Source organism: Zalophus californianus, chromosome 15 (genome assembly GCF_009762305.2).
Source record: "Zalophus californianus isolate mZalCal1 chromosome 15, mZalCal1.pri.v2, whole genome shotgun sequence".
NCBI classification, from domain to species: domain Eukaryota; kingdom Metazoa; phylum Chordata; class Mammalia; order Carnivora; family Otariidae; genus Zalophus; species Zalophus californianus.
The window spans coordinates 24,806,319-24,823,004 of NC_045609.1; the positions used below are offsets into that span (position 1 = coordinate 24,806,319).

Genomic DNA, 16,686 nt, shown 5'->3' on the forward strand with positions numbered 1-16,686 from the left:
CAGTTTATCTTCCTTCAACTGTAAAGGTTAGTTCCCTCTTGCAGATAAAAGTATGAGTTTAAAAATATGAGAAAAATACATGAGGCTGTATGTATATTCTGACTAAATATACCTATATCCTTAAAAGAAGTACAAAATATACAAAGGATTCTTTCTATTAGGGTGGGCCAGTAATCTAATTCAATAAAGAATGACCTCTGACTGAAGCTGAGACTAAGCACCAGAAGCCAGAAACCTGAGAGGTACTCTGATTGCTGGAGTCTTGGGGTGGGAAGAGCATGTATAATGCTGCATACTCCTGGTCCTAATCAAAACAGCTGGCAGTATTTTAAGATAATAAAAAATAGACAATATATGGAGAAATTTATCAAAATACGTTTAGGATGTGTATGTGAGAATTGTTAAAACACTGATAAAAGAAACTGAAGGTCCCACTAAATGGACAGATACACTGTGTTCATTAATTGAAAGACTCAATATTAAAAAGTAAATTCTTCCCTAAATTGATCTATATGCAATTCCAATCAAAATTCCTGTAGAATTTTGCAGACTCTAAAATTTACATGGGAAGGGTACAAACAATTTTGAACAACAAAAAGTTGGAGGACTCACACTGTTTGGTTTCAAGACTCACTATAAAGCTATAGTAATATAGTAAAGAGAGTGTGATATTGCCAAAAACATAGACACACAAATCAATACAAGAGAATAAAATCTAGACACAGAATCCATATAAAACTGGTAAATGATTTCTGACAAATGAAAATCCAATTCAAATCAGGTATTCTTTCAACAAATGCTACTGGGATAATTGTACATTCATGTGCAAAAAAAAATGAACTTCAATCCATCTTTCATACTATATACAAAAATTAGACCCAAATAGTTACAGACTTAAACATAAAAGGTAACACTTTTTGAAGAACAAATTCTTCCTGACTTTGGGTTAGGCAAAAAATTCTTAGAAAGGATTTCAAAAGCACAGACCATAAAAGAAAAAATGTGATGAATTAGATGTCATCAAAATTTTTTTAAAAATTTCTTGTGGAAGACTTTAAGAAAATGAAAGAACAAACCACAGACTATAATAAAACATTTGAAAAAAGACTAGTATCCAGAATATACAAAAAAACGCAAAAAATTCAACAAAAAGAAAACTAATCAAAAACCACAGGATAAGATTTGAACAGATACTTCATCAAAGAAGATATACAGATGTCAAATAAGCACATGAAAAGATACTCAAAATCATTAGTCGTTAGAGAAATGCCAATAAAAACCACAATGAGATACCATTACATACCAAACAAGAGGAATTGGGAATGGATGAACAAACCATGGTACGCCCATATAATGAAATACTCCTCAGCAATAAAAAGGAACAAACGAAAATATGGATAAATCTCAAATGCTTTTAGATAACTGAAAGAAACCTGACTCAAAAGGCTACATACATATTGTATAATCCTCTTCATATGACATTCAGTGAAAGTCGCAACAAGAACGATTGAGAATTATTAGTTGTCCAGGGTTAAGAAGAGTGGAAGGGATTTAAAGGTTTGACTACAAAGGAGTGATAGCAAAAGGAAATTTTGTGGCAAAGTGATTGAACTGTTCTACATGTTGATTGTGGTAATGGTTACATCACTATGCATTTGTCCTCAGAACTGCTGACCAAAGGAAAGGTAAATTTTACTCTAATTAAAAAACACTGAAAATAGAAGGAGAGATAAAAAGCTTCCAGGACAAACAAAAACTAAAGGAATTTGCAAACATGGAACCAGCCCTACAAGAAATATTGAAAGGGGTCCTCTAAGCAAAGAGAGAGCCTAAAAGTAACATAGAACAGAAAGGAACACAGACAACAGTCACCTTACAGGCAATACAATGGCACTAAATTCCGATCTTTCAATAGCTACCCTGAACGTAAATGGGCTAAATGCCCCCATCAAAAGACACAGGCTATCAGATTGGATTAAAAAAACAAGACCCACTGATAACACTGTCTGCAAGAGACTCATTTTAGACCCAAAGACACCCCCAGATTGAAAGTGAGGGGGTGGAAAACTATTTACCATGCTAATGGACACCAAAAGAAAGCTGGGGTGGCAATCCTTATATCAGACAAATTAGATTTTAAACCAAAGACTGTAATAAGAGATGAGGAAGGACACTATATCCTACTTAAAGGGTCTATCCAACAAGAAGATCTAACAATTGTATCTATGCCCCTAACATGGGAGCAGCCAATTATATAATCCAATTAATAACAAAAGCAAAGACACACATCGACAACAATACAGTAATAGTGGGGTAATAACACCTTTATGGTGAGCGCTGTGAATTGTGTGAAACTGTTGAATCACAGACCTGTACCTCTGAAACAAATAATATAAGTTAAAAAAAAGAAGAAGAAGATAGTAGGAAGGGAAAAATGAAGTGGGGGGGATCGGAGTTGGAGACGAACCATGAGAGACTATGGACTCTGAGAAACAAACTGAGGGTTCTAGAGGGGAGGGGGGTGGGGGGGATGGGTTAGCCTGGTGATGGGTATTAAGGAGGGCACGTACTGCATGGAGCACTGGGTGTTATACGCAAACAATGAATCATGGAATACTATATCCAAAACTGATGATGCAATGTATAGTGATTAACATAAAAAAATCAACAAGAAGCTGTAAGTAGAGAATTTAACTGAAAAAGAAGGACAAATGATCATCATAAAAAACCAAGCCATTCCCTTCTCCTAAAGGCAATGATATAATAGTATTACACTTGCTGGGATTATACTACAAAGTCTTATATGCCTTTCAGGGTAAAAGACAGAAGAATGAGATGGCAACTTCAAATGTAGGCTATCTCCTAATATGCTGGCAGGCCAAAAATGTTTACAGTTATACCACATTATCATGGCACAGACTGATCCCAGGATTCTTTTTCCTTGAGAGAGAAGGAAAAACCCTTCTTAGCAAGTGCTCTGACATATCCATTTCCACACCTGCCTTTTTTTACTTTTAAAAGGGAGGTAAGGGTAAGGAAAGATACATAAAAACACTGAAAAAAAATAAAATAAATAAAAACACTGAAAATTGAGATTAAATATACATGTACTACATACTTCCCAAATGCCATGTAACTGCTAATGAAGCAGCTTCTGTGGAAAGGGAAAGCATTAATAGAAGAGCATATCCTGAAATCAAAAGGACACAATTCTTGGGCCCAGAAAGTTTACAATATGGAACCCTATCTATAAGCTTGCAATGTTTTGTCTCCAGAGAGCTCTCAGAATGTATACTCCAATTTTTGCAGTAGAAACTATTGGTGCCTTTCGTAATAGGCACAAGGGGGCACTGGAGCACAGAGTATTAAGTATGTCTTCTGCTACACCTCAGGACTTACCCTAGGATGGGGGGGGAGGTGTTGTAGGAGAGGAGCAGGAAGTATACATACTGCATCTCCATTTCATAAAATTTATACTTTTAGTAGAAGATTTTACAAGACTGGATTCAAATGTATGCATTTTTTCAGCAAATTCAGGGAATGACGTTTTCCTTCTATCAAGCCTTATTAATAAGAATTGCTTTGATTTCTTAATTCTTATTAGGTCAACTATAATTCCTGAACTTAATAAATTACCACAACAAAGTCCTTCAAATGAAAATCACTATTATTTACTGATCTCATCTTTTAAACTATGGCTCTACCACAATAGAGTGAAAGCTACAATATAAGTTCATAAATAATTCTTCAACTACTTAGTATGCTAGATTAATGGCTATCATTTTGTGTACAGGCATATTTCATTTTATACACTTCACAGATACTGCTTTTTTTTTTTAAACTAAGTGAAGGTTTGTGGAACCCGGAGTGGAACAAGTCTGTTGATGTCATTTTTCCAACAGCATTTGCTCACTTCAGGTCTCTGTCACGTTTTGGTAATTCTCGGAATATTTCTTTTTCATTTTATTACATTTGTTATGGTGATCTGTGATAAGTGACCTTTGATGTTACTAGCATTAATAGTTTTGGGGTACCACAAACCACACCATATAAGACAGAGAACATAATCGATAAATGTTGTGTAGGTTCTGTCTGCTCTACCAACCAGGCATTTTCCTCTCTCTCTCCCTCTCCTCAGGTCTCCCTATTCCCTGAGACACAATATTGAAATTAGGCCAATGAATAAGCCTACAAGTGAAAAAATGTCACTCACCTCTCACTTAAATCAAAAACCTGAAGTGATAAAAGCTTAGCTAGAAAGGCATGCCGAAAGCCAACACAGGCCAAAAGCTAGACCTCTTGTGCCAGCTAGCCAAGCTGTGAGTGCAAAGGAAAAAATCCCTGAAGGAAATTAAAAGTGCTACTCCAGTGAACACATGAATAATATCAAGGCAAAAAATCCTTAATTGCTGATATGAAGAAAGTTGTAGTGGTCTGAAGAGAAGATCAAACCAGCTACAACATTCCCTGACAGCTACAACATTCCCTGAAGCCAAAACCTAATCCAGAGCAGGGCCCTAACTCTCTTCAATTCTAATTAAGGCTGGGAGAGGTGAGGAAGCTGCAGAAGTCTGAAGTTAGCAGAGGTTGGTCTGGGAGGTTTAAGGTAAAAAACCATCTCTATAACATAAAAGTACAAGGTGAAGGAAGCAGCAAGAACTTATCTAGAAGAATACGACAAGGTTTACAGAAGATCTAGCCAAGACAATTAATGAAGATGACTACACTAAACAACAGATTTTCATGTAAGCAAAACATTGAAGTTGCCATCTAAGACTTCTACAGCTAGAGAAAAGTCAATGCCTGGGTTCAAACCTTTCAAGACAGGCTGATTCTCTTGTCTGGGGTTAATGCTAAATTGAAGCCAATGCTCACTTATCATTCTGAAAATCCTAGGGTCCTTAAGAATTATGATAAATCTCCTCTGCCTTTGCTCTGTAAATGGAACAACTAAGCCTGGATGACAGCACATCTGTTTACAATACCATTTACTTTACTTTAAGCCCCCAGTTGAGACCTACTGCTTAGAAAAAAATTTCCTTTTAAAATATTACTGCTCATTGACAATGCACCCGGTCATTCAAGAGCTCTAATGGAGATGGACAAGATTAATGTTGTTTTCATATCTGTTAACATAACATCCATTCTGTGGCCCATGGATCAAGGAGTCATTTTGACTTTCAAGTTTTATTATTTAAGAAATACATTTCATAAGGCTATAGCTGCCACAGACGGTGATTGCTCTGATGAATCTGGACAAAGTAAATAGAAAACCTTCCAAAAAGAATTCACCATTCTAGATGCTATCAAGAACATTTGTAATTTATGGGAAGAGGTCAAAACATCAACATTAACAGGAGTTCAGAAGAAGTTGATTCCCCACCTCACGGATGACTTTGAGGGGTTCAAGACTTCAGCAGAAGTAACTGCAGATGTGGTGGAAACAGGAAAAGAACTAGAAGTGGAGTCTGAAAATGGGACTGAATTGCTGCAATCTCACGATAAAACTGAATGAATGAGGAGTTGCTTCTTATGGATGAGCAAAGAAAGGTTTCTTGAGGGGAATTTACTCCTGGTGAAGATGCTGTAAAGACTGCTGAAATGACAACAAAGGATTTAGAATATTACTTAAACTCAGTTCATAAAGTAGCAGCAGGGTTTGAGAGGACTGACTCCAATTCTGAAAGAAGTTCTACTGTAAAATGTTATCAAACAACATCACATGCTAGAGAAATCCTTCCTGAAAGGAAGAGTAAATAGATGTAGCAAATTCATTATCTTACTTTAAGAAACAGCCATAGTCACCCATCCTTCAGAAACCACCACCCTATTTATCAGTCAGCAGCGATCAACAATGAGGCACGACCCTCTACTAGCAAAAAGAGTATAACTAGCTGAAAGCTTAGATGATGGTTAGCATTTTTTAGCGACAAAGGATTTTTAAAATTAAGGCATGAACATTGTTTATTTTAGACATAATGCTGTTACACACTTAATAGACTACAGTATAGTGTAAATGTAACTTTTATATGCACTGGAAAGCCAAAAAATTCATTTGGCTCACTTTATTGCAATATTTACTATACTGTAGTGATCTGGAATTGATTCCACAGTATCTCTGAGGTATGCCTGTATATGAAAAGCTATTTTGAAAAATCTAATTTTTTTGTAGAGACAGTAACATAATGGGATTCCCATGTGCCCATTACCCAGCTTTAACAATTTTTATCTCATGGTCAATCTTGTTTCAATTAAAAAAATATTAATTCTGCAAAAATATTATCAGTCAGTATTCAAGTTTCCCAGCATAGACTTTTTTTTCCTTTTCAGTTTGTTCAAATTAAGATCATAATAAGTTCCACTTACTGCAACTCATTGACATGAAGGTTTTACCTCTTTTCCTCCTGCAACGTCTTTGTTAAAAAAGTGAAGTCACTTGTCCCATGCAGTCTTCAATTACCTGTACTTTGCTGACTATACCCCTGGGGCATTTTTAAACATGTTCCTCTTGTCCTTGTAATTTTCTGTAATTGTGGAATTTAGAGTCTTAATCAAAATCAGAATTCATAGAGAAGACAACCTTATACGTGGTACCGTGTTTCATCAAGGGGCATATGCGTACTGCCTTGTATCTGTGACAATAGCAGCCAACGATGAACAATGACTAAATGCAGTATTTCACTGAGAGCTGCAAAGAAGTGACATTCTAATTTTATCATGCCTTCATTATTTACTATCTGTAATATATCTAGTAAGTGAAAATTCTCATCAAATCTTTGGTTTCCAAGAAGTACTTTGTTTAGGAAAGGAAGAATAAACACTTGGTTTTTATGAGTTTTTGAAATAAGTTAGTGTTTTAACCTCCCAGAATGGTAAACAATGTGTTTTTTAAGGGAGGGATCATTATAAACTGTTAGATTTAAGTAAATGTAGCTGCTCCAAATTACTGCAGTTGTTTACTTCTATTATTGTCAAATTTTCCCATCTTTGGCCAGTGAGAGCCTCTTCAATTAGTTTCTGAGTCTTTTAGACAGACCTCAGTACTCTTTAATAGCTTTCCTGCTTCTGGTATAACAAAATATCCCAGGATCATCTTGTCCATCTCTTGCCCGAGACCTGAAATCAACCATATACCCAACCAAGGAACTTTGGTACTTCTCAATGGGAAACAGCCTTCAGAAACAAAAGCCTGGGTTCTAAGGAGTGCTCATTTCTCCTGAATTGGCATTTTATCTATACCTTTTACTGTGGTAAGTTAGTATAACTTTATACTGATACCTCCAAATAAAATTCTACAGATTGTTTAAAAATTGTGATCTTATATTTCTATCTCTTTCTTCTCCCATACTATATGTGATTCTTGTTATATAATGTCACCAACATAATTAAAATCATTTCCCTTGTTGCACAATATATATACAACAATTTGGGAATAATAATAACAACACTATGATTAATGAAAACCATTTAAAGTTTTTATATTATTCTTCTGTCCTCGGGGTATAATCCACCCGGCATGTATAATCAAATTACGGTGTTTTAGAGTCACTTAAAATAGTTCCTTCCTACAATTATACCACTTAGGCTTCTTTGTTTCATTTTGCTTTCACTTTTAGGTTTGTTTTTTAAATAACTAACACTTGTTTTAGAGTTATGTAAAACATTTACATGGTTTCAACACCACACCTAGAAAACAAGATATATTTGCAGAACTCCAGCTATTCCTTCTATTTCGGTTCCTTATAGTGGAATAGTTTTTTTTATTAATTCCTAAATTAAAAAAATAAAATTAGAAATGTGCATATATACAAATATATTTAAACAGTAACATACTTTATGAACTTTTCTGTACCTTATTAGTTTTACTGCACAATATTAATTGGCTATCAAGGCATAGAAGATGCTCTTCATTTGCTTTTACACCCATATAATACTCCACTGGATAATAATAAATATTTTATGCAATGAGAATCCTACTGATAAATACTTGTGTCCTTTCAGTCTTTTGCTACTACAAACAGTGCTACAATGAATGTAGCCTTGTTCATATGTCATTTTGTATGACATATATATGCCTCTCTATATTTGGGATATATCCCCAGGAGTGAGATTTACTAGATCAAAGAGTAAATGAGTATTTAATTTAGCTAGATAATGTCAAATTTCCCAATATACGAGGTTGTACTACTTTGTATTCCAATAGACAAACTGTGAGAAAGTGCCTATCTTCCACAATCTCACCAAATGGGTATGCTGCCGATTTGAAAGGAGAGGTGAAATGAGGAAGAATCTGACAGGTGAAAACTATTACCTCAGTATAGTTTTGTTCACTTTTTCCCTTTTATAGACTATTTCATTGATCTATTCTTTGTTGTGGGCGGAGGGGCAGAGGGAGAGTGAGAGAGAGAATCTTAAGCAGGTTCTATCCCCAGTGTGGAGCCCAACACAGGGCTTGATGTTATGACCCTGAGATCATGACCTGAGCAGCAATCAACACTTGGATGCTTAACCGAACCACCCAGGAGACCCACACTGATCTACTCTTATCTTTATTTCCTGCCATATTCATAGCTGGGTTTTATTTGCTCTTACTTTTCTCTCTTAAGGTAAATCCCTGGGTCACTGATTTTATTTTCCATCCTTTCTAATATAAGCATTTAAAGATATAAATTTCTCTTTAAACCCTGAAGCTGCATCTACACATTCTGATATGTGTGTCATTTCGTTTTCGAAATGACATCTAATTTCCCTTGTGATTTCTTCTTTGACCCACAAATTGTGGGTATTGTCTAATATCCAAACATTTGAATGTTTTTCCTAGACATCATACTGTTATTATTCTAATTTAACTCCACTATGGTCGAAGAACATACTCTTGTGTTATTTCCATCCTTTTAAATTTATTTAGAATTATTTCATGACCCAGCATATGGTCTCTTTAGATAAATATACCATGTGTACTTGAAAAGAAAGTGTATTATTGCAGCATGAAGTACAGTGTTCCATAAATATCAATTAAATCAAGATGAATGAGAATGTTTGTCAAATCTTCAATGTGTTTGCTAGCTTTTTATGTAGTTATTCTACCAACTGCTATAGGAAGGGTGTTAAAATTTTCAACTATGACTGCAAAACTGCCTATATGTAATTTCTGTAATTCTGTAAAATTTTACTCCAGGTATTTTGAAGCTATGCTATCAGGTGTATACATACTTGTCACTGTTATGTCAGAATTGTGACCAAGAGGTAGTACATATATATGAAAAGATATAGGAACTCTATTAAGCCTTGTTCTAAGTCCAATTCTTAGGAAATTCAATCCAAAAGTATGAGTCATTGCTATTTACTAGTTGCAATGGATAAGGATCAATATGATACAGTTCTTATTTCCAAAGGGGCTTACAACCACATTTCAAAAGGACTGCAGTATCTAGATAGCAATCCTTATAAAAATACCACAGTATAGCTCCTTAAATTTAAGAAGTTTATATAGTACATGTACATACACTCCTTTCAATTCATTAACATCTAAATCCTCTCAATTTACCCTATGAAGTAGATACTAAGTATATTTTATAGCTGAGAAATGTAAAATCCAGAAAGATTAAGTGATTTATCCAACATTACACAATTAACATTTGGCAGAGCCAGAACTCAAACCTAAGTCTACTTTTATAATACCACACATAGCTCCAAAAAAGAAAAGCGAATTCAACAATGTGAATTGGAGACCAAAAAGCAAAAGTTACAATTTTAATTATATAAATATGAATAATTCTAATAAGAAATGGGAGGAGATATTACCTATGAAAGTATGAACTCTAATAGTAAAAGTAATATCAGTATCTTATTTCTCAGGGCCTGATATACTTTGGGAACTTAATAAATGTCAGTGGACTGAATAAATGAAGTTGATGAGTGAGTGAAACAATATGGCTAATATAGAGTTTTCTGATGTCAGATTTTAAAAGGACATATATAAATAATGGAAGGAGAGAAATGTAACTAAGGATATTTATGAATATCATAAACCTTATTTATTTATATTTTCAGAATAGACTAAATTTTATAAGTGATAAAAAGGAAAACCAAACAGGCCTACTGGTTGTATAAATGTGAGAGGACGAACCAAGAAGAAACAGGAATACTGCATGGGAAAGATGATGTAATGTTAACAGATGCAGAGAGAATAAAGAACTACTCACACCTCCTTTTTTGCATCCATCTTCTCCACCAAGGAGAATTGAGTAGAAAACTGGAAAAGGTAGAAGAAACATAGTTAAAAAGTAAATGAAGTTGAAATGAGAAAAGACGACAGTAAGAGAATACCTAGCTAACTTTGTAAACTAGTTTTTGTCTACAGAGCCTAAATAATCACAGGTTTGAATTAGACATGCAACTCTAATGTGTATAATCTGTAAAACATCATAAGAAAATAATTTCTAAAATGCACTGATTTGGGAAATGGAGAAACTTTTTTTCTTAGAAAATTATGTATCAAACAAAGACCCTTTGAGTTGAAAAGGCTCTTGACGATCCATTAATGTTGATCTATATCCAAAGGACAAAAATGATTACTTGTAAGTTGGCTTATTAGCACTAAAAAAAGAAAAAAGGTTATATACCAAGAGCAAATTTTATTTCACTACAGTGATCTTAAGTTTTTTCTTTATTGATAAATTTCTTCTTTTTAGGGAGGCTAGTGTAAATAATACACTAGATTTTTAAAATTGTAATATTGTAGGGAAAGATCCTGAACATACTTTGAGGAATAAAATAAAAACTATATAAGCTCATTAATAATATAGGATAACTTGGTACTCATAGCTGGATTAAAAACACACACACACACACACACACACACACACAATTTACAGTATTAACCAAAAACTAAAGTAAAAGTGATTGAATGTCTTCAAAAGTAATCAACAGGGCTCGAACCTCATACTTCAATCAAGATACTCAGTTGACTCAACAGGATGAAAAGTTAAGAATAATAATTAACATGTTGGATGATAAAATGAAGACTCCAATAAATTTCAACAGACTAAAAAGTGAGCAGAATCAATTAATATTAAATAACAGCAATAGCAGTAGTAGCTGACTTCATGAAATAAAAGAAGGTTAAGCTAAAGCCAGAATTTGGGAATGCTGATAAACACTCCAATTTACAACACAGAAGCCCTTTTTTTTTTAAGATTTTATTTATTTATGAGAGAGAGAGAGACAGCGAGAGAGGGAACACAAGCAGGAGGAGTGGGAGAGGGAGAAGCAGGCTTCCGGCGGAGCAGGGAGCCCGATGCAGGGCTTGATCCCAGGACCCTGGGACCATGACCTGAGCCAAAGGCAGACACTTAACGACTGACCCACCCAGGCGCCCTCCCCCCAATGGTTCTTATTTTTATTTATTCATTTTTTATTATGTTTTTTTATTTTTATTTGAGAGAGAGAATCTTAAGGAGGCTCCACGCCCACCCTGAGATCATGACCTGAGCCAAAATCAAGAGTCAGACGACTATCCGACTCAGCCATCTAGGCACCCCAGAAGCCCACAATGGTTTAATATTAGTTGAGGGGAAAGCACTAATAAGAAAAATAATATTAGTATGTTTAAGCAGCAGCTAGAAACACAGATCTCTCCTTGGCTCTAGCCTAGCAACTGCCTCCTCTTTCACTTTGGAGAAACGGAGGTTTGTTTCCCCTGGAAAAGGTTATTGGAGGGTCTATGAATAAGGGAGCATATTAAAGCAAATTGAAGACAGAGACTGCTACTGAAACAGGAAAATCAAGTGAAAGTTACATAATGAAATATGCTGAGAACCAAACCCCTCCCTCCTGCAACGCCTAGTTTTGTTTGTTTACCTCAATGGGTATAAACTTTGAGAGGGAAAAGATTGGCAGATATCTCTGGGAAACCTGACCAGTTTAACATAAAAGACACCTAAATACAGACATTAGTTATTCCATAAAAAAGCAGCCTGATCTCCAAACAATAAAAGTAGTCAACGAACCCTGCCCATGTTGCTCAGAGCTCCCCATGTGTTTTTTAAGTGTTAAAGCTATTAAATCTGAGTATTCAGAAAGAATCATCATACGTTTCATGTGAGAAAAATGCCAAATTTTTCTAGACTAAATTACACACAGAGAAAAAAGTGACTGGAAGACAAGAAGACTCTGAAAGGAGAAGAAAACAACAACAACCCCCCCCAAAAAAACCCTAATATTATTATTCTCAATAAGATAAATTTAACAATCAAAATACAGAAATAGGAAGCTATCAAAAAATAACTTTGCTGGAAAACAAAAACACTTTGGGAAATTAAACTATGATGGCAGAAATGAAAAAACTCAGTAGAAGATTTAGAATATAAAGTTGTAAAATTTTCCAACTACAACAAAAAGAAAATGGGAGAAAAAAAAATATTGTAGAAGGAGGACCAGTGTGGTCCCATATTGTAAAACAAAGTTCTGATAAAGAAAAAAACACACAAAAGAGGAAACTAAAGAAATAATTCAAGAAAATTTCCCGGAATTGAAACTCAAAGTTCCCAGACTGAAAAGCAACTCCTAAAAAGCTAACAAGCATTCAGATGAAGAGATCTAGGAATGTCATTGTGAAATTTCAAAGAACAAAAAGAGAAGATCGCACATTCTTCTTTCATATAGAAGATTAAAAAGCAAAACTGTATCACTTCTTAAAAGCAACACCAGAATCTGGAAGACATTAGATCAATGCTTTCAAAATTCTGAGGAAAAATCATTTCCAATCTCTAATCCAGAATTCTATATCCAATCAGATATGAGTCAAGTTTGAGCTTAAATACAGATCCTTTCAAGGCACCTGGCCGGCTCGGTTGGTAGAGCATGTGAGTCTTCATCTCAGGGTTATAAGTTCCAGCACTACACTGTGTGTAGAGATTACTTAAAAAATAAAATCTTAAGGGGTGCCTGGGTGGCTGAGTCAGTTAAGCATCTGCCTTCAGCTCAGGTCATGATCCCGGAGTCCTGGGATCCAGTCCCACTTCGGGCTCCCTGCTCAGTGGGGAGTCTGCTTCTCCCTTGCCCTTGACCCCACTCTCGTGCTCTCTCTAATAAATAAAATCTTTAAAAAAAAATTTTTTTAAATAAATAAAATAAAATAAAATCTTATTGGTCTGCGGCATTATCTTGGCCCAAATCAGAGTAATTGCTCTAAAGTCCAAAGATATGGAGGAAGTACCAGGATGGAAACCTGACCCAGGATGCATCTAATGTTGAGTAGCTGGATTCTTTGCTGTAGCACAGGATTAAAATAAATGGTGAGTGGAAATGGGAACAAAAAAATAAATAAAATCTTTTAAAAAATTACAAATTAATGAAATAAAGAGGCCATCAAAAAAAATGTCTTTTTTAGGGGTAATACTTTTTTTTTTTAAGTAAGTTAAGTCCCCAACATGGGACTTAAACTCACAACCCCTATATCAAGAGCTGCATGATTTACTAACTGAGCATGCCAGGTACCCCGACAATACTTTTTAAAGAGATTACTAAATGATATATTCCACTAAGACATGGAACCCAGGAAAAGAATCCAATCAAAAAAAAAAAAAAGGCAAGGGAATCACCAGTATGATGGCAAAACAAGATCACGAGAGGTCTGGAGAGTACAATTATCAAGTCTCCAGGAAAGATTACCTAAAGGAGGTAAAATGGACAGGACACACACTTGGAAGTACTGAAAAGATGCTGGGTAATTTGGGGATTAAATTAGTGACAAGTACATAGAAAACTAAATAAAGGTAGTGCATGCAAGACCATTATTATATAATATATAAAATATTTTCCAAAAAAGTCAATATATACTAAAGTAGGTAGCCAAAAATAGTGTTTATATACTTATGATAATACAAACATCAGGTATCCATCTCATCAATATTGCAACTGTACTGTAAGTATGGGAGGATACAAGTTTATCTAGCTTTTACATTTTTATCTACTCGATATTTTGGAAACATAATTGTTAAATGTTTGTTTTTAATGTTCCCTCCTCTCATGCATATTAATTTCAGAAATCTCTAAGGTTTAATAACTAGTGTTAGCATTTCAAAAGCATGGCCACTGAGGACTCACTTATAACTGAAACCTTCTTACATATAAAAACACTACAGACAGAATGCTCTAAGAATGATGGAACTGTCTGGGATGCTTAGGAACACAGTACCTGGCACACAGTTCATCATCAAAAAATACTGTCTGAATAAGTGAAAAAAAATAGATAACATAAGGAATAGTCTTAACCTCAGGAAACAGTAAAAAGTCTCACAGCCCCCTTTCTGAATGCCTGGAAGGACTACCAAATATCTATCAGAGAAATCAATGATCAGTAGGCCTATTCCAGATTTAATATGTTTAACCATTAATGAATGACTCCAAAAAGCTAGCACATAAAACAACAGGTTACTTCACCCAGGCACAAATTTAATCACACATACTTCATGGCTTCTGTGCATAGGAAATTACTTGTTAAAAGAACTTAATAGGGCACCTGGGTGGCTCAGTCATTAAGCGTCTGCCTTCGGCTCAGGTCATGATCCCAGGGTCCTGGGATCGAGCCCTCCATCGGGCTCCGTGCTCCACAGGAAGCCTGCTTCTCCCTTTCCCATTCCCCCTGCCTGTGTTCCCTCTCTCTCTGTCAAATAAATAAATAAAATCTTAAAAAAAAAAAAAAAAACTTGGTAATGAACAAAATGAACTTGGTAAATGAACAAAAAAAGCATCCAAAGTTCAACACAATTATGAATCTCTTTTAAATCAACACATCTTTTATTAATCTCAACTTAGTCTAATATAGGCTAATATTTATAAAATAAAAAAATGTACCAAGAAAAAAAAAGAAAGTTCAGTGTGTTCCTGAAGTAAAGGAAGGGTAAGTGAACAGGTATGAAACTGATGGTATTTGTGAATTTGGCAACCATTGCAAATACCAAGGGCCATATGAAAAATTGGAGACATATTCCATAAGGATCCAAAGACAAGAATGTAGTTAATAACAGAGCCAGGACTACAGATTAGTAGTCCAAACTTCTAATAATCTTTCCAACATATCATACTGCCCTTCCTTCAGTTAGCACCTTCTTTCTAAAGAAAAACAATATACTGGGAGAAACTGGGATGATGTAGGAGTAGGAGGACCCTAAGCTCCCCTCCTCCCACGGATACAACTAGGTAACACAAACATCAGTGTAAATAAGCCATAAAGTGACCTGAAGACTGGCAGAATAAACTCCACAACTAAAGGTAAAAAAGAGGCCACATCAAGACGGGTGGGGAGCTAAACAGACTGCAGGACCATCTGGGACCCACTGGCGTGGAGAAGGGAGAGAAACAGACTATGATACTGGGAAGCCTGCATGGGTAAGACAAATCCCCATAACATTTGGCTTTGAAATCTAGAGGGGCCGAATTTCCTTAGTTCTTATAATCAGCAGGACTTAAAGCCTAGAATTTAAAAACCTAAAAAATAAATAAATAAATAAATAAATAAATAAATAAATAAATAAATAAAAACCTAGCAGCTCAGTTCTTGGAAAGCATGGAGGGTAACAGGAAGCGGAGTACCTGCCATTAAAAAGCACAATAACTAGAGGGATATAGTGTGGCAGCAGTTTGAAAAATGCCTAGGGCATATGGGAGGTAGAGTGATTTACTAATCTGAGAGTCTGTCCCAAAGGGGTATCTCCCAAAGGAGATCACTGGGAGACTCCTCCAGGAACAAAGGAGCTGGCAGGCATTACCCACCAGCATAAACACACAGCCACCTGCAGGAACCAGCACAATACCAACATTTAACTACTTAACTCGCTTACACCAAGCCCCACCCCCCACACTTTGGTGGATCCGCCCTTTACAGTCACACTTGCCTCAGTCCTGGAGCTGCAGGTCCCTCACCTGGAAGACCAAAGCAAACCTGCCAACATTGCATCTCCTGACCCCTGTGCTTTGTGGGATCTCAGCCGGGTGGTGGAGGACCCCTCCTAAGGAAGACCTGTGCATACCTTGTTAAAATTGCATGCCCCTCCCACCCACGTTTTGTGGATCCTCCCAGGCCAGCCTTCTTCCAAACAGAAAATCAACAAGTAAACACTGGCTTTGAATGACACACTGGACCAGATGAATTTAACAGATATATTCAGAACATTCCATCCTAAACAGCAGAATACTTTTCAAGTGCACCTAGAACATTCTTCAGAAGAGATCATGTATTAGGCCACAAAACAAGATCCAACAAATTCAAAAACATCAAAGTCATACCATGCATCTTTTCTGACCACAATGCTATGAAACTAGAAGTCAATCACCAAAACACAAAACAAAACAAAACAAAAAACAACCCTGGAAAGAGCACAAACAACTGGAGGTTAAATAACATGCTACTAAAGAATGAATGAGTCAACCAAGAAATAAAAAAAGAAATAAAAGATTACATGGGAAGAAATGAAATGAAGACACAGCAGTCCAAAATCTTTGGGATGCAGCAAAAGCAGTTCTAAGAGGGAAGTTTATAGCAATACAGGCCTCCCTCAAGAAGCAAGAAAAATCTCAAATAAACAACCTAACCTTACAGGTAAGGGAGCTAAGAAAAAGAACAAACAAAACCCAAGCCCAAAGAAGAAAGGAGATAATAAAGATCAGAGCACAAATAAATAA

General features: G+C 35.6%; 1 protein-coding gene across 4 annotated transcripts in view; it reads right to left on the reverse strand.

The window, feature by feature from the left end:
• Positions 1–16,686, reverse strand: part of JMJD1C (jumonji domain containing 1C) — a 333,639-nt gene that overhangs the window by 208,762 nt on the left and 108,191 nt on the right. For 2 of the 4 annotated variants that reach the window (XM_027590272.2, XM_027590332.2), the window contains exon 2: positions 10,208–10,255. The exons of the other annotated variants lie outside the window; for them this stretch is intronic. In XM_027590272.2, the coding sequence (XP_027446073.1) occupies positions 10,208–10,255 (48 nt within the window). The remainder of the gene's footprint in view (positions 1–10,207; positions 10,256–16,686) is intronic. 4 annotated transcript variants of the gene reach the window in all.